Source organism: Pan troglodytes, chromosome 1 (assembly GCF_028858775.2).
Source record: "Pan troglodytes isolate AG18354 chromosome 1, NHGRI_mPanTro3-v2.0_pri, whole genome shotgun sequence".
In the NCBI taxonomy this organism is placed as follows: domain Eukaryota; kingdom Metazoa; phylum Chordata; class Mammalia; order Primates; family Hominidae; genus Pan; species Pan troglodytes.
Window position 1 is genome coordinate 5,518,393 of NC_072398.2, and position 22,289 is coordinate 5,540,681.

At 36.5% G+C, this 22,289-nt stretch overlaps 1 protein-coding gene across 5 annotated transcripts in view; it reads left to right on the forward strand.

Moving 5' to 3' along the window:
- The window catches only part of AKT3 (AKT serine/threonine kinase 3), a 360,266-nt gene that overhangs the window by 210,237 nt on the left and 127,740 nt on the right, over positions 1-22,289 (forward strand). For all 5 annotated transcript variants that reach the window (XM_016934876.4, XM_016935872.4, NM_001280064.1 and 2 more), the window contains 2 exon segments: positions 3,622-3,766; positions 11,944-12,075. In XM_016934876.4, coding sequence (XP_016790365.1) covers positions 3,622-3,766; positions 11,944-12,075 — 277 coding nt within the window.

Genomic DNA, 22,289 nt, shown 5'->3' on the forward strand with positions numbered 1-22,289 from the left:
ACCAACTATCACAAGAATAGAAAACCAAACATCCCATGTTCTCATTCATAAATGGGAGTTGAACAATGAGAACGCATGGACACAGGGAGGGGAACATCACACACTGGGGCCTGTCAGGGAGTGGGGGGCTATGGGAGGGATAGCATTAGCAGAAATACCTAATATAGGTGATGGGTTGATGGGCACAGCAAACCGCCATGGCACATGTATACCCATGTAAGAAAACTGCACGTTCTGCACATGTACCCCAGAACTTAAAGTGTGTATGTATGTGTGTATGTGTGTATATATATACACATAACATATATATATACACACACACACCCAACATACACACACACACACACACACACACATACATAACATATTCTTGGTCATAAAATAATTCTGAGTACATTTTGGAAGATGAAAGTTATACGGTGTATGTTCTGTAATCCACAGAATTAATTAGAAATCAATAACAGTAAGACAATAGATGTCAATTACTGGAAATTAACATAATTTTTTATAATCATTGGGTCAAAAAACTCACAAGAGCCATTAGAAAATAATTTTAAATGAACAATAATAAAAATAATACATATCAAAATTTGTGGGGTGTAGCTAAATGAATGCTTAGAAGGAAATTTGTAGCCTTAAATACCTGTATTTGAAAAGAAGAAATTTCTCACATCGTTAACTTAAGCTTGTATCTTAAGAAACCAGAAAAATAAACCAAAAGAAAACAGAAACAATAGCAATCAGAAATTAGTGAAATAGAAAACAGAAAAATAGTAGAGAATAATTAATAAAACCAAAAGTACTTCTTTGAAAAAAATTAATAGAATTGAAAAACGTTTTGGGGTATTGTTAAAGGAAAAAGAGGGAAGACACAAATTACTGACACCCAAGAAAACATTAGAAAACCCAATATCAGTGAATGGAAGTGAATTAGTAATTAAGAACCTTTCCTCAAAGGTTCCAAGCCCAGACAGCCTTATTGGTGGGTTCTGTCAAACATTTAAGTTAGAAATTTGACCAATCCTCTACAAGCTGTTTGAGAAAATAATGAGAAGGGAATACTTCTCAACTTATTTTATAAGGCCACTGTCACCCTCATTTCAGAAATCAGACAGAACTATTTTAAGAAAAGACAACTATAGCCCAATACACTTGTGAACATATGCAGAATTTCTTAACAAAGTATCAACAAATTAAACAATAGGTAAAAAGCATAAAAGCTTAAGTTATGTGGCCAAATGGAGCTTCTCCCAAGAATTCAAAGTTGTATTAACATCTGGAAACTATTAAGCTAATTTCACCATATTAATATGATAAAGTTAAAAATCTGTGTGATCATTTTATAGAGATGCAGAAAAAGAATTTGACAGTTTTATTTTCTTTTTCTTTTCTTTTTTTTTTTTAGACGGAGTCTTGCTCTGTCACCCTCACTGGAGTGCCATGGTGTGATTTCAGCTCACTGCAACCTCCATTTCCTGGGTTCAAGTGATTCTCATGTCTTAGTCTGCCGAGTAGCTGGGATTACAGGCTCCTGCCAGCACATCCAGCTAATTTTTGTATTTTTTGTAGAGACGAGGTTTCACCATGTTGGCCAGGCTGGTCTTGAACTCCTGACCTCAGGTAATCCGCCCACCTCAGTCTCCCAAAGTGCTGGGATCACAGGCATGAGCCACTGCACCTGGCCTACATTTGACAAAAATTCAACAAACTTTCATTAAAAATATGCAGATGGCTAGAAATAGAACAGAACTTAGTTGATTAAGTAAATGTTATATAAAAGATCTACAACTTACATAATATTCAAGGGGGATGAAAACAATGTTATTCCTAACTTGTGAAACAAAGCATGTATGCTGCTGTTTACTTTCATTTAACTTTGTAATGCAGGTCTGATCTAGGGCAATAAAGCAAGAAAAAGATGTAAAAAGCATACGGATTGGAAACAAGTAAAGCTGCTCTTGTTTGCATACCACATGGTTGCATGTGTAGAAAATGCAGAAAAATAAGAGTGACTAGAACTAATAAATGAATTTAATAAAGTTGCAGTATACAAAGTCAATATACAAAAATCAATTGTATTTTTAAATACTAATAAGAACAATTAGAAAGTGAAATAAAACCCTCCACAATAGCATAAAAGAACAGTCTTGTGTCACTTAATGACAGTGATACGTTTTGAGAAACATGTCATTAGGAACATTGTGTAAACACACTACTTGGACAAACCTAGGTGGTATAGCCCACCCCATACCTAGGCTATTTGGTGTAGCCTGTTGCTCACAGTTTACAAACCTGTACAGCATGTTACTGTACTGAATACTATAGACAATTGTAATGCAATGGTAAGTATTCATGTATCTAAACATATAAGCATAGGAAAGGTACAGTAAAAATACAGTGTAATAATCTTAGGGGACCGCCATCGTATATGCAGTCCATCATTGACTGAAACATTGTTATGTGGTGCATGATTGTATGTAGGAATAAATTCAGTTAAAGATGTGAAAGATCTTTACACAGAAAATTACAAACATTGCATTGGGAAATTAAAGACCTATATAAATGTAGAGCTATACCATGTTCATGGATTGGAAGATTTAAATGATTACAATGGTAGTTTTCCCAAAATTTATCTATAGATTTAATGTAATTCCAGTCAAAATCCAAATAGACTTTAAGAAGTAGACAAGCTGATTTAAAAATTCACATGGAAAAATAATGATCCTTGGTCTGATAGCCAAATGTCAAAAAATAAATGCTTGATATAAATGCTCCTGAGACTGATTGTTCAAACTACAGGCTGTATCCTTTTTTTTTATTTTTTCTAAGAAATTTACTATGATCTGGAAACAATGAAAGGTTTTGGCTTTGAAAACCTTTCCTTGGAATGTCTGTTGGACCTCATAGAAATCTTCAGGATGTCAATGATGGACTTAAAATAGCTAAGCAAAACACTTCTGAAAACTGCAGCAAACTTTTAGGGGGTCAACTTAATAGTTAAGATTGGCCAACTGTGGTGGTTCATGGCTGTAATCCCAGCACTTTGGGAGGCCATGGCGGATGGATCACTTGAGGTCAGGAGTTCGAGACCAGCCTGGCCAACATGGTGAAACCCCGTCTCTACTAAAAATACAAAAATTAGTCAGGCGTTGTGTCACATGCCTGCAATCCCGGCTACTCAGGAGGCTGAGACAGGAGAATCACTTGAACCCACGAGGTGGAGGTTGCAGTGAGCTGAGATCATGCTATTGAACTCCAGCTTGGGTGACAGAGTGAGACCGTTTCCAAAAAAAAAAAGTAGGATATATATATGTACAGACAAATAAAATTTAACTTTTCATGTAAATGATTTTAACTCGAGTTTTCAACAATTTTTTTCTTTTCTTTTTTCCTTTAACATACTTCCAAAAAATGCTACTACAGACTTTAGGCATGTGGTGAATGAAATGCTCTTAGGATTATTTTCACTTCGGGGTGATGGTGAGAGTGTATGCTTATCTGTGTTAAGTGTGTTTGATCTCTGAATAGATTTTATTTGTATTGATTTTATAGTTTATAAAAGGAAAATATTTAAATCATTTACCATCTTCTATTAATGGGAAATTTTACTCATTTTTATAGGGAAGAATGGACAGAAGCTATCCAGGCTGTAGCAGACAGACTGCAGAGGCAAGAAGAGGAGAGAATGAATTGTAGTCCAACTTCACAAATTGATAATATAGGAGAGGAAGAGATGGATGCCTCTACAACCCATCATAAAAGAAAGGTAGAAAATAATAACTTATTCCCAGCACAGCATTCATTTGTCTGGAAGAAACATATTAAAAGCTACCATTTGCAGAAAGATGTCAGCCAGTTTTCTTACGATATGTAAATATATTGGTGGGTCTTATTCACATGAATCTGAAATACCTACTGTTGTTTAAAACCAAATAGGTGAACATCGTTTCAGTGATCCAGCACTTTAGCACTGAATGCTGATAGGGCTCATGTGTGACTGATGTGCCATCACACTACTTTATAATTTGCATTTTTGCCTTATTATCTTTAATACAATTTTAGAAACTTTGTAATAAAATGTTTTCCCTGATGATTTGTTCTTTTCCATTTCGCATTTCATATTCTCCCGAAAAGCACGAGCAGTAATGGCTCGGATGTACTTCCTGATTGGTGCCCTCAGTCGTAGTAAACTCAGCAGGAAAGTGAACAATCTTGGAAACAATAACTCTTATTTAATGGCTGCTTCTGAGTCAGTAGGGAAGTAGACTTTTCCTTCTCTCAGTGTTCCAGCATAATAAGTACGAATTTATATTTTTATGAGAAATATAAATTTTTTCATTGCAATAGAAAATTGAAAAGCAATTTCCTTATTACAAAAATGATATTTTCATGATTAATCTAAAGATAGAGGTGTTGAGATAAGCTTGCCATTTATCACTTTAGAATATGTTTGATTTAATAGGTTGTAAATTAATCTTCAGGTAGGAAAACACAAATTTTCAAGGTATTATCCATGAAATTTGGTATTAGCACAGTGATTAAGAACTCTTTGGAGATAGACTGCCTGAGTTCATATCCTCCCTTTTCCACGTTAAACTTGTGGACTTGGTGAAGTTACACACTCACAACATAAAGTTAATTATCCTTTCCTTATGTGAATAAGAATAATATTCTATACTTGATCTGGGCCAAGTGTCTGAGATCCCTTTCTGTCTTCATTGTAGATTTCTTCTCTATTTGTTTGTTGAACTGAATCCCTCTTTTCTTTTACGTCAATTTAATCTGCCTTGTTCCTCCATCATTGCAAAAAGAAAAACAAAGTCTAGCTACACCCACCTACCTACTCAGAGATAAGAAAGCTTCTTTTGTACATGTGTAAATTATTTCATTTAAAATGAAATGAAATGAAGAATAGTGTAAATCTGATATGGTTAAGTAATTGAACCCCAAATTCAAAATACTTCTATGGATTTTTCTTTTCGGAGACTCAGTTGGAGTAAAAAATTCTAAGAGAATCTGTTTTAGAGTGATGTTTATGTTTAATTATCTTTATGTGGACAAAGAATAGTAGCTAACTTTAATAGCTAATATTTATTGAGCACGTATTACATAAACACTTTAAACATTTTTTTTTCATTTTGAACTTCAACTATAAGTTGAGTACCATTATTATTCCTGTTTTATAGTTAAGGGAAATAAAGGATGGAAGGATTAAGAAATTTTCCCCTTAATTACACACAGGGTGGGAGCCAGTACTTAACCCCAGGCAGTAAGATCTGAACTCCTCCCTTTCTAGCACTAGGTTGTGATAGTAAAGTTCTACTGGTTTTTTCAAGAGTTTACAAGCTTTATTATCAATTGAAATTAACTAATATTCAAATGTCATATAAGGACAACAGTTTTTCATAATATTTTGAGAAACAGAGTATAGTCATAAGAGAATATCTGCATAATTTTGTTTCTAATATAACTTCATTATAAGCATAAAAATTATAGAGATTAGAGAGGCTCAAGATATATGAACCAAGAAAAAGAAATAAGCTGTATATTGACGTGTTACAGTATACAATTAAAAGATCTTATATGTTTGAAGTTCTGTTATCTTTTTTGAAATAATTTAAAATAGTTCTAAATTACTGCAGAAGTTAGTGCAGAAAAAGAACATTTGTACCACTACTAACTCCATAACGGTCCTAATGACTTAGCCTCAAGTGGTAAAATATTACTGTCATTTTCATAAGATAAATGATTCTAGAACTATACCCTTATGTATATCAATTATCATGCAAAGAATTGCAGAAGTTTGGATTATTTTTAAGACTGTAACCACACATTGTGAAATAAGAATATTATTCTAATAATTTATAGGATACATTTCCTTCTTTAATTTTTGCCAAATGGCAATAAGATTAAAAGAATAGGTACTGATTATGGTGGCTATGGTGACAGTTGTCAGACTGCTATTTCTTGCATGAAATAGGGTTTGTTACCTCCCTTAGTGGTGGATTATCGCCACAGCGTCGCTCTTCCAGTTAAAAACTCAATTGGAAAGGAAGGATGTTGGGTGTAAAGAGGCAAGGGCCTCACAGACAGGTTTAAGTGCTCTTCTTTGTTTGAATTAAAAGAAAGTGTGGTTCTATGTTTTAATTAAAAGATAGTGTTTCAGAGGAATTTGCTTAGAGAACCCAGAAGTGCCTAATCTTGGTCAGCCAAGCTACCATTCTTGTATGCCTTGTCAAGTATGTGAAGGGGCATAGCATAAAAGGATAAAAAGCCAAGTGAGAGTCAAAGTTCTGCTTAATTTTTAACAGACTAGCATAAGCTTCTCTGGGATCAACTGGCTATAATCTCATGATTTACGTTTAAAGTATAAGCAGGGCCTCCTGCTTTCCCACTAAGTTTGACTCCAGTTCTTGGGATTGTATCACCTAATTCCTGGCTGTAGTAACTCATACCAGTGGCCAGTATCCAGAGAAAAAGGGAAGGAAAAAAAGAACAATGGCCAGACCTGCTGAAATCTAATGATCTCACACTGCATGAATCTGCTTATTTAAAAGGGAGAAGCGACGTAACCAATGTAGAAATTGACTAATAACATTAGCTCCACCTCTTCCCGTGAGAAAGAGCACCAGGAGAAGTGGGCAGAGATGGAGGCAAAGGAGTGAACTTCGTCAGAGCTCTTTTCCTCTTTCTACTTACTTGGTTTTGCTGTTACATTGTAAATGTATCTGGAATTTATCTTTTTTTGACCAAATATGCTAATACTGTGGTATTCTTGGAAGTTCTTTATGTTCCTCATTGATTATATGTTTATTTTTAATCTAATTTGTGGGCTAGACAGTGTCTTATATTCTGGTGTGCCTGATTTGAACACATTTATTAAGCATTTGTTATATATGCCCATGTATCTCTTTACCTAAAACAGCCACGTAAACATGTAAAGGGAAGAGTGTAACTGTAAAGTATTTCCCCAATAAATTCTTAAGATCAGGCTTTGGAGGAGGATTATTTTTCTGGAGAGTATTCATACTCCTATATTTTTATTAAAGACTTACTGTGGTTGGGCGTGGTGGCTCACGCCTGTAATCCCAGCACTTTGGGAGGCCAAGGTGGGCGGATCACAAGGTCAGGAGATCAAGACCATCCTGGCTAACACGGTGAAACCCCGTCTCTACTAAAAATACAAAAAATTAGCCAGGCGTGGTGGCGGGCACCTGTAGTCCCAGCTACTCGGGAGGCTGAGGCAGGAGAATGGCGTGATCTCAGGAGGCAGAGCTTGCAGTGAGCTGAGATCGTGCCACTGCACTCCAGCCCGGGCGACAGAGCGAGACTCTGTCTCAAAACAAACAAACAAACAAACAAAAGGACTTACTGTATCTTTTTCCATAACATCATCCAGAAGACCAAAACATTTTGTAATAGTGTACATTTCATTTGTAAAGACTACAGAATTACTGTGTATACCATTCTGACCATGAGCATTTGACAGCAAAAATACCTTTTTAATTTCCTGAAGTTTTGTCAAAATAGATGGGAAATCTGTTTCTGATTTTATCACATACAGTGCTTTTTAACTAATAGTAATTTCCATGTAAATTCCCTTTTTTTTAAAAGATTGAGAGTCAAACTGACAAGCTGTGAAGTTCAGTGAAGGCTGTCATACTTTTTTTTTAGCCTCATTGTTCCTAAGAATTGCAATTTTACTATTTACTTATTTATTTATTTTCATTTGAGACAAGGTCTCACTCCTATCACTTAGGCTGGAGTGCAGTGGCACAATCGTGACTCACTGCAGCCTTAACTTCACAGGCTCAGGTAATTCTCCCAACTCAGCCTCCCAGGTAGCTGGGACTACAGACACCTGCCACCGCACTTGGCTAATTTTTGTATTTTTTTGTAGAGACAGGGTTTTGCCATGTTGCCCAGGCTGGTCTCAAACTCATGCACTCAAGTGATCCACCTGCCTTGGTCTTTCAAATTGTGGGATTACAGGTGTGAGCCACCACGCCCAGCCAAGAATAAGGATTGCAATTCTTAAGGAATATAGTAATATTTTATAATTAAATATTGTTTTCAACTGAAAATGTCATAAAGCATTTTACAGATTGTTTTCTAATTTTTACCCCCCAATAATTCAATTTCATTTTCTATGATATTTAATAATAGGGCACAGCAAGTATTATTTTCTAGTGCTTTTAAATAAAAAAATGAGGAACATACTGTCCAAATGAAACTTTGAGCAATAAATTGACACTCTGGCCTGGTTATGAAAATAATGTTTCTGAGTTACTTGCTATGTGTATTAGGGTTCTCTGGAGGGACAGAATTAATAATATATATATATATATATATGTGTGTGTGTATGTATGTATGTGTGTGTGTGCATATGTATGTGTGTGTGTGCATGTGTGTGTATATATATATATACACACACACATATATATGGAGTTTATTAAGGAGTATTAAACACACGATCACAAGGTTCCACAATAGGCCATCTGCAAACTGAGGAGCAAGGAAGCCAGTTTGAGTCCCAGTGCTGAAGAACTTGGAGTTGATGTTCGAGGGCAGGAAGCATCCAGCACGGCAGAAAGACGTAGGCTGGGAGGCTAAGCCAGTCTAGCCTTTTCATGTTTTTCTGCCTGCTTTATATTCTAGCCACACTGGCAGCTGATTAGATGGTGCCCACCCGGCTTAAGGGTGAGTATGCCTTTCCCAGCCCACTGACTCAAATATTAATCTCCTTTGGCAACACCCTCACAGATACACCCAGGATCAATATTTTGCATCTTTCAATACAATCAAATTGACACTCAGTATTAACCCTCACGCTGTGGAACAAACTACCTCAAATTTAATGTCTTAAAACAATAGCCATGTAAATATCTCATGATTTTGTAGTTTGGGCCACTCTGTTGGTCTTGCATGCATGGCTCTCAATCAGCTGCCTACAGCTTATACATGGGTGGGCTGGAAAATCCAACAAAACCTTCCTTATGTGTCTGGGGCCTTGGTGCTGACTGTTGGCTATGGTGTCTTGGTTCTCCTCCACTTGGTCTCTCTCTTGGAGTGGTAGTTTATTTTCCAGCGTCTCTCCACATGGCCTCCCTCTCCAGCAGGATAATATGGACTAACTGACAGCATTAGAGCTGGCTTTCTAGAGCTTTCCAAGAGAGAGAACGCATAAACTGCCAGGCTTAAAGGCTTTGTCTGTTACTGGCATAGTATCAGTTTGATCATATTCTGTGTTCAAAGCAAGATACAGGGTTAGCCCGGGGAGAGAGAAAGTTGACTCCACCCCTTCATGGGAAGAGTGGAATGTGCATACAGGGAGAAATGGGAATTTGTGGCAGCCATCTTTGCAGACTACCTAGCACAAATAGCTTGTTATGTAGTATTCCCTGATTTTTTCTGCTCTATTAATGCAATTAAATCTAATATTACCTGTTATTTGTTCAAATGACACTAGCTGATTTACTATATTTGATATTTAGAGCTACATGTTTGATTTTTAGTTGAATTAATATATCTTGTTATTTTCCCTGCTATCTCTTTGCTACTTTATCTTTGAACTAGAGATATTATTGAATGTAAGACACTTTAATTTGACATTTGGGGAAAATTATAAAAATTATGAGCAGCAAAAAATGTTGAAAGTGAACGTAGGCATTTCTAAAATTTTAAGAATTTTTATGTAATATACATGAGAGATATTGGGATGTAGTTTTCTTGCATTGTTTTCCTCTCATTTTGGTATTGTCAAAAAATTGGGGTTCAGCCTGGGAGACCACATGGGTTCTTGGCTTCACACAAGAAGGAATTCAAGAGCAAACAACAGAATAAAGTGAAAGCAAGTTTATTAAGAAAGTAAAAGAATGAAAGGGTGGCTACTCCATAGGCAGAGCAGCCCTGATGGCTACTGGTTGGCTATTTTTGTAGTTATTTTTTAATCATATGCTAAACAAGGGGTGGATTACTCCTGAGTTTTCTGGTGAAGGGGCAGGGAATTCCCAGAACTGACAGTTTCCCCCGTTTTCAGACCATACAGGGTAACTTCCCGATATGTCATGGCATTTGTAAACTGTCATGGCACTGATGGGAGGTTCCTTTGGCATGATAATATATTATAATGAATGTATAATGAGCAGTGGGGACAACCGGAGGTCACTTTCATCACCATCTTGGTTTTGGTGGGTTTTGACTGGCTTCTTTACTGTATCCTGTTTTACCAGCAGGGTCTTTGTGACCTGCATCTTGTGAAAGGAGACCTGCCAGACTCCTATCTCAGTATCAGGATGATGCTTGTCTCAGAATGAATGAGAAGTATTGCTCATTTTAATTTTCAGAAAGAACTTGTATAAAATTGGTGTCATTTCTTGTTTAAATGTCTGTAGAATTCACCAGTGAAACCATCTGGGCCTGGAGTTTTCTTTGATGAAAGGTATTTAACCACAGACTCAATTTTTCTTAATAAATATGGGGTTATCAAGTTATCTGTTTCTTTCAAAGGAAGAGCTTTCAAAGCTTGAGACTTTCAAGCAATTTGTTCATTTCATCAAAGGTGTCAATTTTATTGTCAAAATGCCATTTATAATAGTCTCTTACGTTTCTTTTAATATCTGTAGAATCTGTAGTGATGCCACCTCTGTCATTCCTGATATTGGTAATTTGTGTCTTCTCTATTTTTCTGACCAACCTGGCCAGAGGCTTATCAATTTTTATTGATCTTTTAGAACTAGCTTTTGGTTTCACTGATTTTTTCTCTACTCTTTTTCTTTCTTTTAAAAATTTAATTGATTTCTGCTCTGATCTGTATCATTTTCTTCTAACTCTTTTGGGTTAACTTGCTTTTTTTTTAAGTTTGTTAAGGTGGAAACTGAAGCAATTGATTTGAAATATTTCTCACGTTTACTTTAGATAAATGATAAACAGAAAAAAAAAGTTATAAAAGGCACTAAAATTTTCAGTGACTTGTAATTTCAAGATAAAACCCAAATACTTATTTGATATTTATAAACCTCTAAACTGAGTTTAAATTTATGTAAACTGATCATATACAATTACCTTCTCTTCTCTTCAAAATCCTATTAATATGAAAGTAAAGGAATTTCAAAAGGAGGCAAGTCCACAAAAATGAAAAGCTGGGTCGGGGAGGGGCATTCGGGCACAAATGCCTTCAAAAGTTTGGAAGTTTCTGGAAGAATGTTGATAGAGCAGAGCAGGAAAAGAGTACATAGAGGGGACTGTAGAGAACAAGTGGCACGTGTGACTGGCAAAATCCTCAGGATTACCTGACTTAAGAAAGAGAAGTGAAACTGAAAACAGGCACATTAATTAAAGATATTCTTCTTAGAGCTCCCTTCCTTGCTGTTCTGAATTGCATAAAGTACTCTCTCAGGAATAACAACTGCTTTCTTTGATTTATTTTAACTGAAGTATACGAGGTTCTCGACATTTCTTATAAATATATCCTATATCTCTCTCTTTCTTGGATTTTATCTTTATTTTGCTAGAGTAAATTCTCAGATAGCTCCTTCCAAAGCACTGCTTTTTTAGGCATATTTGGAAATGTTTGTGTGGAACATTTTTGATTATCACATTTTCTGGGGGTAGCAGCACTACTAAATCCTTGAAAACTTGAGTCCTTAAAAATGAGTGAAAATAATTTTTTTCCTCCTTTGCCCTTTTACACAACTGATAATTTGGCTGAGGAATTCTAGGTTCAAAATCATTTTCTCCAACATCTGAGAACTGCTTAAATTATTTTCAGCATCCATGGTTGCTAATGAGACAGCCAATGCCAGTCTGATTCTTTTTCATTTAAATGTGCTTATAAATTGGTAAAATTTGGTTTTGAGTGGATATTGCAAACACATATATATATGCTAACAAATAAATTGCATCAAATACTTCATATTATATTTTTTAATTTGTATTTTTCAGACAATGAATGATTTTGACTATTTGAAACTACTAGGTAAAGGCACTTTTGGGAAAGTTATTTTGGTTCGAGAGAAGGCAAGTGGAAAATATTATGCTATGAAGATTCTGAAGAAAGAAGTCATTATTGCAAAGGTAACTGATTTATTAAAGTTGATTACTAAATTTTTGTTTGCAGTGTGCATGTGTTTGTGGGCTCATGAATTTACACGCTAATGTATGCAAATTCCATTAAACAACCAAAATATGGTTGTAGACTACTGCTACAGTAATTTTTGTGTATTAATATTTGTAATTTTTAAAGTTTTCAGACATTCATAATATTTGTATATTATATACTAAAGCTATTCTCTTAAGGAAATAGAAATGTTTATGTTTGCATGTTTGGGAGAATGTTTTGTGATCTTTATCATAATTATACTAGGATTGCTTTTTAATAATTTCTCCTATCGTTCTGAATTTCTTATTAAGATTGACTAGTGTAGATGATTTTTACTCATAAATTCTAAAGCTTATATAACATTGAATGGAAAAACATCCTAAATAGATTTGAAAATACTAGAATGGTGAAATTAAAATAAATTATTTTAGGAAGACTTACTTCCCACCCCCATACCTTTATTCAGCTTAGACCTTTTTAAATAAATAACATGTTAATGATGTCAGTTCTCACTCAGAGTTCTGAACGAAATCCCAATTCCCTCAGGAGATACACTTTACAAATTGGTCCATGCTTTAAGTCTTACTTAATTCAACAAATGACATAAATTACTGTTATACTTTATGGACTACTTCAACTTCCAGTTATTTGCTACTATAGTTTCCTCATCTGGAGTGTATTGCCCCTTACACTTTGTGAAACTTTGTTTCCCTGTCTTTGTACATTTGTTTTGACCTCAACTCCTTTACAAGTCAATGCCCCTATTGGAAAGAACATTGGCTTTGGAATCATACACACCTAGGTTCACTACTCACCTAATAGTCTTTAACAACCAGTACTTTTTAAAGCAGTACTTTGGGGAAGTACTGGTCTCTTAGGGGCATTTGGAAATGTTTATGGGGGGCACATATTTGCTTATCACAGTAACTGAGGAGGAGGGGTACTTCTGACAGTTACCAGGTAGAAGCCGAATGTGCTAAATATCTTGCAGTGTGTTGGGCAACCAATCAGAGCCTTAGTTTTTTTCATTTAAATTGGTATAATAAAACCCCTGGACAGGAATATTTTGAGGATTGGGATATGTAAGGTATTTAGCATCCTAGCTGGCACTTATTATTAATTAAGCTGATATTTTCTGGGAGGTAGTATAATGTCAGGTAGGTTTTGCTGCTTAGTAAGTGATCCAACTTTTTATGCCTTTATTTTCTTATCTACAGAGTGGGGCTAATAGTAGTACCTGCCTCATATGGTTATTTTCAGGGTTAAATGAATAGATAAATATAATAGTACATGCCATCAGTATTAAATAAACTTAACAAATTAAATTACAAATCAAATGAAATTAAAATATGCTATTGTTATAATATTTGCTATAATTATTATTACTATTATTACTACCTACTGTGTATTATTACTACCTACTGTGTATCAAGCATCAGTAAATATCTATTCCATTCTGTTTTTTCTTTTATATATTAGCCTCACTTGTATCCCATTATTTAATTTCTGTTCATCAGACTGGGGAATATCCTATTAGACACTGTCTTATCTCACTACTTACACTTTTCTGAGTAACTGTACAGAACTGCATATATTTCACAAATGATAGACTATTCTGATTGAAGTAGTGCCTTGCTGCTTTCTCCCAACAAATCTATTTATCGTTTCTTGAAAGAAAATATGCTCATTTATAGCAAGATGATCAACACTATGAAGATTTGGAGTGTGACAAGACCTGGGGTTTGGCTCCTGCTGTGCCCTTCTCAGAGCAACATATCAGGGAAGAAATGATTTTGATATCTTTTTACTGGTGATGTTAACTTTGATTGCTTGACTACAGTGGTGTCTACTGTGTTTCTTCACTTTAAAGTTGCTATTTTTCCATTCATAAGTAATCAGTATCTTAGAGGAAATACTCTGGGACTATATAAATAACCTATTTTTTCTTAAACTTTTATGTACTAATTTTAACACCCATATCAGTGGATTTTGCCCATAATAATTATTACTGTTGTGTTCTAATGGTGATTTTCTATTTCCCTCATTCCTTATACATTTATTCTTAGTCAGTTAAGCTAAGGGTTTATCAATTTTGTTAATCTTTTCAAAGAACCAACTTTTGGCTTTGTTGACTTTTCTTTCTTTTATCTGTGTTTGCTTTAATCTTTTTTTTTTTTTTCCTACTGCTTGCTTTGGGTTAATTTATTTTTTTCCTAGTTCCTTAAGTTATAAAGTTAGATTGTTGATTTGAGATCTCTCTTATTTAGTATAAGCATTTATGGCTTTAAATTTCTCCCTTAGCACTGCTTTTGTGGCATCCCATAAATTTTAGTCTGTCGTATTTTTGTTTTCATTCATCTCAAAGTATTTCTAATTTCCTTTGTCGTTGATTGTGTCTGTTGTTTAATTTCTACAAATTTGGGGATTTTCTTGTTTTCTTTATATTCTAACTTCATGTTGTAGTTGGAGAAGATACTTTGTATTTGTCTTTTAAAGTTTATTGAGACTTTATTTGTAATCCAACATATGATCTATCCTGGAGAACGTCCCCTATGCACTTGAAAAGACTGTACATTCTGTTGTTAGGTAGAGTATTTTGTGTATATTTAATAGAGCATTTTGTGTATATGTCTTAGATTTAGTTGCTTTATTGAGTTGTCGAAGTCTTCCGTTGCTTTACTTATTTCTTTCTGGTTGTTGTATTCATTATTGAGAGTGTAGGGTATTGAAATCTCCAACTATTATTGTAAAATGGTCATTGCTTTCTGCAGTTCTTTCAATTTTTGCCTCATATATTTTGATGGTCTTGTTATTAGGTATGTAAGTGTTTATTATTGTTATATCTTGCTGTATTAACTCTTTTATTAATAATATCTTTTTTTTGGTCTTTTCTGGCCTTTTCATTTAAAGTCTATTTTGTCTGATATTAATATAGCCACCCCTTTTCTCTTTTGGTTACTATGGCAGTACCCCCTTTAGCTGCAGTTTTGCTTTTCATGGTTTGAGTTACCCCCAATCAACCACAGCCTAAATATAGATGAGTAGAGTAAAATAAGATATTTTGAGAGAGAGACCACATGCATCACAATAACTTTTATCACAATGTATTGTTATAAGTTTTCTATTTTATTATTGTTGTTAACTTACTTTTAATAGTAGCTGTTAATCTACTTTTAACATCCATTTATAAAGGATGTGCCTAATTTACAAATTAAACTTTATCTTAGGTAGTATGTGTAGGAAAAAAACACAGTATATGCAGTTGGCTCTCTGTATTCCATATCCATGGATTCAACCAATGTGGATTTAAAATACTCAAAAATAATAATACAAGAATAAAAATATTAAAAATTAAAAAACCAATGTATTGTAACAGCTATTTACATAACATTTACATTATATCTGATATTATAACTAATCTAGAGATGATTTAAAGTATATGGGAAGATGTGCATAGATTATATGCAAATACTATGCTATTTGATACTAGGGACGTGAGCATTTGTGGATTTTGTTATCTGCAGGGGGATTTTGAAACCAATCCCCCATGGATATCAAGGAATGACTTTATAGAGTTTGGTACTATCCATGGTTTTAGGCAAATACCAGGGTCTCAAAACATATCCTCCACTAATAAGGGGAACTGCTATATTTTCATGTAATAATTTTTTCTCTTTCACTTTTACCCTGTTTGTGGCTTTTGGAGACAGCATGGAATTGGATCATTCTTATTGTTTGTTTAATCGACTTTCCCAATCTCTTTCTTTTGATTGGAGAGTTTAGTCCATTTATGTTTAAAGTGAGTCGTGATAAGGACTGACTTCGGTCCTTTTGCTATTTATTTTCTATATGCCTCATTGCTTTTTGTCCCTCCTTTTCTACATAAATGCCTTCTTTTGTGTTTAATTGATTTTTTAGTGAAACATTTTAATTCTCTTGTCATTTCCTGTTGTGTATATTCTATAGCTATTTTCTTTGTATAGGTTATATTTAATATCCTGAAGTTATAGTACTGTAATTTGAATTTATACCACCTTAACTTTAATAACCCTCAAAAACTCCACTTCTTTACAATTCTGTCCTTACTCCTTTCAATTGTTGGTGTCTTTAAATTGCATCTTTATGCATTGTGTGTCCAAAAACAAGACTACTAATTTTTTAATGTATGAGTCTCTTTAATCATGTAGAAAGCAAAAAGTGGTATTACAACACAAACTTACAGTAATACTAGCTTTTATAATTTTTTGTGTATTTAGCTTTACCAGATCTTTAATTCTTCACCTGACTTTAAGTGACTGTCTAATGTCCTTATATTTAAACCTGAAGGGTTTAATATGACTCACTATAGCTTTTCTTGTATGACAGGTCCAGTGCTAATGAACTCCCTCAGTTTCTGTTTACCTAGAAGTGTCTTGATACCTCCCTCATTTTTTGAAAGATAGTTTTGCTGGATTCTTGCTTTAGTTTTTTTCCTTCAGCACTTTGAATGTATCAACCAATTGCCTTCTGGCCTTCAGTGTTTCTGATGAGAAATCTTCGATAATCTTATTAGGGTGCCCTTGTATTTGATGATAAGCAAGCAAAACAGACTCATTGCTGATATGGAAAAAGTTCGAGTGGTCTTGATAGAAGATCAAACCAGCTGCAACATTCCCTTAAGCCAAAGCCTAATCCAGAGCAAGGCCTTAATTCTCCCAATTCTGTGAAGGGTGAGAGAAGTAAGGAAGCTGCAGAAGAACAGTTGGAAGCTAGGAAAGGTTGGCGTGTGAGGTTTAAGGAAAGACACCATCTCTATAGCCTAAAAGTGCAATGTGAAACCACAAGTGCTGACACAGAAGCTGCAGCAAGTTATCCAGATATCTAGCTAAATAATTGGTGAAGATGACTACACGAAACCACAGATTTTCCATGTAGTTGAACCTAGGACTTCCTTAGAAAGGAGAAGTCATTGCCTGGCTCTAAAGCTTCCAAGGGCAGATTGACTCTCTCAGTAGTGGCTATGCAGTTGGTGACTTTAAGTTGAAGCCATCGCTCCTTTACCATTTCAAAAATCCTAGGGCCCTTAAGAATTATGGTAACTCTACACTGCCTGTTCTCTATCAGTAAAGCAACAAAGCTTGGATGACAAGCACATCTGCTTACAGTATGTTTTACTGAATATTTTAGGCCTGCTGTGGAGAACTGCTCAGAAAAAAAGATTACTTTTTAAATATTACTGCTCATTGACAATGCACCAGATATACAAAAGCTCTGATGGAGATATACAAGGAGATGAATGTTGTTTTCATGCCTGCTAACCCAGCGTCAGTTCTGCAGCTCATTATCAACGTCCATTCTGCAGCCCATTATTTCAACTTTCAAGTCTTATTATTTAAGAAATACATTTTGTAATAGATAGTAATTACTGCCATAGATAATAATTCCTCTGCTGATAGATCCAAGGAAACTTAATTGAAAACCTTTTGGGAAAGATTCACCATTCTAGATGCCTTGAAAAACATTCAGTCTTCATGAATGTTCATGGAAGGAGGTCAGAATATCAACATTAATAGGAGTGTGTAAGAAGTTGATTCCAATCTTCATGGATGAGTTTGAGGGGTTCAAGACTCCAGTGGAGGAAATAACTGCAGAGGTGGTAGAAATAGCAAGAGAACTAGAATTAGCAGTGGAGCCTGAAGATAGGACTAAATTTTATCAGGCCCATGATAAAACATGAACAAATGAGGATTTGCTTCTTATGGATGAGCAAAGAAACTGGTTTCTTGAGATAGAATCTACTCTTTGAGAAGATGCCATGAACATTGCTGAAATAACAGCAAAGGATTTAGAAAATTACATAAACTTAGTTGATAAAGCAGTGGCAGGTTGTGAAAGGATTGACTCCAATTGTGAAGAAAGTTGTGCTGTGGATAAGCAGCATGGCATGCGAAAGAGAAAGCCTTTCTTGGAAGAGAAAGTCAATATGGGAAACTTCATTGTTTTCTCATTTTAAGAAATTGCCACGCTGGGCATGGTGGCTCGTGTCTGTAATCCCAGCACTTTGGGAGGCCAAAGCAGGCAGATCGCTTGAGGTCAGGGGTTCAAGACCAGCCTGGCCAATATGGTGAAACCTTGTCTCTACTAAAAATACAAAAATTAGTTGGGTGTGATGGCAGGTGCCTGTAATCCCAGCTACTTGGGAGGCTGAGGTATGAGAATTGCTTGAATACCAAGATCGTGCCACTGCACTCCAGCCTGGGTGCCAGAGCAAGACTTCGTCTCAAAAAAAAGAAAGAAATTGCCACACCCACTCTCACCTTTGGCAACTGCCACCCTGATCACTCAGCAGCCATCAACGTCAAGAGAAGACCTTCTGCCAGCAAAAAGATAACAACTTGCTGAGGGCTCAGATGACCCTTAGCCTTTTTTGGCAGTCAAGTATTTTTAAATTAAGATATGTACATTTCTTTAGACATAGTGCTGTTACACACTTAATAGACTACAGTATAGTGCAGTGTAAACATAACTTATATGCACTGGGACACCACAAAGTTAGTGTGACTCGTTTAATTGCAATACTTTTGTTGTGGTGGTCTGGAACGAAACCTGACGTATGCCTGTATGGAAAAAAAAAAAAAAAAGAGGCTATTTGGTTGAGACATGAAACATTGGGTCTTGAGAAGCCCAGGTCTGTTGATGTAGAGTAACCTTTCCTTCATTACAGGTCTGACCATACTATTTGATTGTCCCATGAATAATATTCATTTACTTACACCATTGCAAACACCAAATTGGCGTTCAGTTTTTAGGATTTATCAATAGACAAAGCACCGAAGACTTAAGTGTAGTTACAGAACAGACTGAAAATGTTATAAACCCTGTCAGTGTAAAAGAAATGGTATAGTTGATGGATGTCAGCTGAAAGCATGTTATAATTTTTTTTTTAAAAAAAAAGAATGAATTGGAGGCCAGAGACAGGGTGATGGAGCCACCAGGGTTGCAAAGGCAGAGGTTGATGGAGCCACCATGGGCCTAGAGGACAGAAATACAAATTACTGAGGATTAGTTACAGACCTTGAAATCGAATTTCCCTTGCTGGGTTTAGAACTTGCTTGGAATCAGTGATGTTTTTACTTCTTCCAATTTCTCCCTTTCTGAGTGGGAATATCTGTCCTAGGCCTTTTCTACCATTGGACTTTGGAAGCAGATAACTTGTTTTCTGGTGTGAGAGGTCCACAGATTTAGAGGAATTTTGCCCCAGGGTGGATTATGCATAGAGTCTCACCCATTCCTGATTTGGGTTATAACACTTGGGACTTTTGAGCTGATGATATTTAAATGAGATTTTGGACTTTGACTTGATACTGCACTGGTTGAGACTTTTGGGGATATTGGCTATAAAGTATGGCATATGGGCTATAAAGTACATTCTTTGGTCTAAAGACATGTAACTTGGTGGGGGTGCAGTACCTTCTGTTCCAGTCATCTTACAGTATTTTGAGCTTTTGTATCTACCATTGGGTATGCAAAGCCCAATCCACTGTAAACGTCTATTTCCAAGAATGACCATTTATAGCTTCCTGGGGATAGTGGCAGTAGCTCAGTGTAGTGTATTTGCCAACTATATATGGGAGTGGGGGGACTTTTTTCTGGGGAATATATGCCATAGTCATCTGCAGTCTCTTTCTCCCTTTCTGGCAGACAGGATGGCTCTTTCTGGAATTTTGTGCATCAGAGGGTACAAGAGGAATATATCAATGGCCAGCCCATCTCTGTCTGCATTGCTGCATATCTCCCATATCTTTTTTATTTTTATTTTTGGAGTCAAAGTCTCACTCAGTCACCCAGGCTGGAGTGCAGTGGCGCGATCTCGGCTCACTGCAAGCCCCGCCTCCTGGGTTCACGTCATTCTCCTGCCTCAGCCTCCTGAGTAGCTGGGACTACAGGTGCCCGCCACCACGCCTGGCTAATTTTTTGTATTTTTAGTAGAGACGGGGTTTCACCATGTTAGCCAGGATGGTCTCGGTCTCCTGACCTCATGATCCACCCGCCTTGGCCTCCCAAAGTGCTGGGATTACAGGCATGAGCCACTGTGCCCGGCCAATATCTCCCATATCTACTTATTTTGGGGACCCAGATAGCCACCTCAAACAAGCATGCTGGGACATCCACTTGCTGGTTCCAGTCATCTCCTGATCCTGAAAGAAGTTCTTTTGATGACCATCAACATGTCCTACTTTAATTCACCCCTTAAATTCCCATAATGATTCTCATAGAGCCATGCCTCATTAATCACCCATCCATTTATTATTTATTTTGTTTACTTATTTATTTTTGAGATGGAGTTTTGCTCTTGTTGCCCAGGCTGGAATGCAATGGTGCAAACTCAGCTCACTGCAACCTCTGCCTCCCAGGTTCAAGAGATTCTCCTGCCTCAGCCTCCCAAGTAGCTGAGATTACAGGCATTCACCACCACACCTGGCTAACTTTTTGTATTTAGTAGAGGCGGGGTTTCACCATGTTGGTCAGGCTGGTCTCAAACTCCTGACCTCAGGTGATCCACCTGCCTCGGCCTCCCAAAGTGCTGGGATTACAGGCGTGAGCCACCATGCCTGGCACATCCATTTAATAGTCTAGTTTTTCACTGCCTATTGGCCTGACCATATGGCCAGGCAAATGGCCACAGCCCATTCATGGGTGTACATCCACACATGAAGGTTATGTTTGTTTAGTTCATCCATCATTGCAAGGAGAACAGTGTACAATTGAGCCCTTTGAGCTGATTTGTTGTTCTTTCATCAGTTTCACATCAGTCAGTTATAGTGTGACAGCCTTCCAAACAGGATGCTGGCTGATTACCTTTGAACTGCTATCATCTGTAAAACAAGCCACCTTTTGGTGGTCAGTGAGAGCTCTTTGTAAGACACTAGCATTTGAACAGTAGGGTGTGGCAATAGGATCTGGTAGCTTTACAGATGGTTCCAAAGTTGATCTGGAAGAAAAGAGGAGGCCAAGTGTGATGACTCATGGCTGCAGTCTCAACACTTTGGGAGGCCAAGGCAGGAGAATCGCATGAGTCCAGGAGTTCAGACTCAGACTCAGCCTGGGCAACATAGTGAGACTCCCATCTCTACAAAAAATAAAAATTAGCCAGGTGTGGTGGCATGCCTCTGGTGATACCAGCTACTCATTTGGCTGAGATGCGGGATTGCTTGAGCCTGGGAGGTCAAGGCTGCAGTGAGTTGTGATTGCCCCCACTGTATTCAGCCTGGGTGACACAAAGTGAGACCCTGTCTCAAAAAAAAAAAGGTTTTCTTCTATTGAATATGCTAAGTGTCTTCTTGCATTCCTCAGCACATTCCCGTTAAGCCATTTTCATTTTGTTATTGGTACTCGTTAGAGTGTTTCTCTGACATTACCCAAGACATGGATATTTTAGGTTTTAGGATTATGTTATGTCCTTCAGTCATAAAGACAGTTGCAGTTAATGCCCGGGAGCAAACCAATAATCGTCTCTCTAATGATGTGTTCTATACTTTCTTGTCTGGCCCATGGTCCCAGTGGTTACTGCCGGACAGCATTCATGGGCTTTTTGCCATAAGCTCCAGTCTAAGTATGAGTTGCAGATACTTCTAAAGTCATATCTGAGTGTATATCATAAGGACCCAAAGGCATTAATTGAGCCACTGCAACTTAGATAATAGCCTGCTGTTGTTTAGGTTTCCATTCATATGTGTCCTTTCAGGTAGTTTTACGGATTGGATTTAGCACTAGTCCCCAGATACAGAATTTTTCTTCGCAAAACTCAAGCAAACCAGGTGCAGTGAATGCTTCTTGTTTACTTTCATGGTTATGTAATAAGAGCAATTTAATTTTAGTTGCCTGTAGAATGTTATGGGTGGTTCCTGCCCAGGTTATTCGTAAGAATTTCACAGTTTGGCTAGACCCTGGGGTATTTGCTGGATTTATCCTCTAGCCTGTGGTATTCCTGTGAGCCACCACTATTTTCAAGTTAGCCCTAGCTTGTTCTTAGGTTTCTGATACCGTCATAATGTCATCAGTGTAGTATATTGTTGTATTCTGGACCTGTGTCAAGTCAGAATCCCTTCGAAACAAATTATAATGGTAAGCTGATAAATGCAGATAAACCTGCAGCACTGCAGTAAGTGTAAATTGGGATCATTCCCACTAGAAGGCAAAGTGCAGTTGT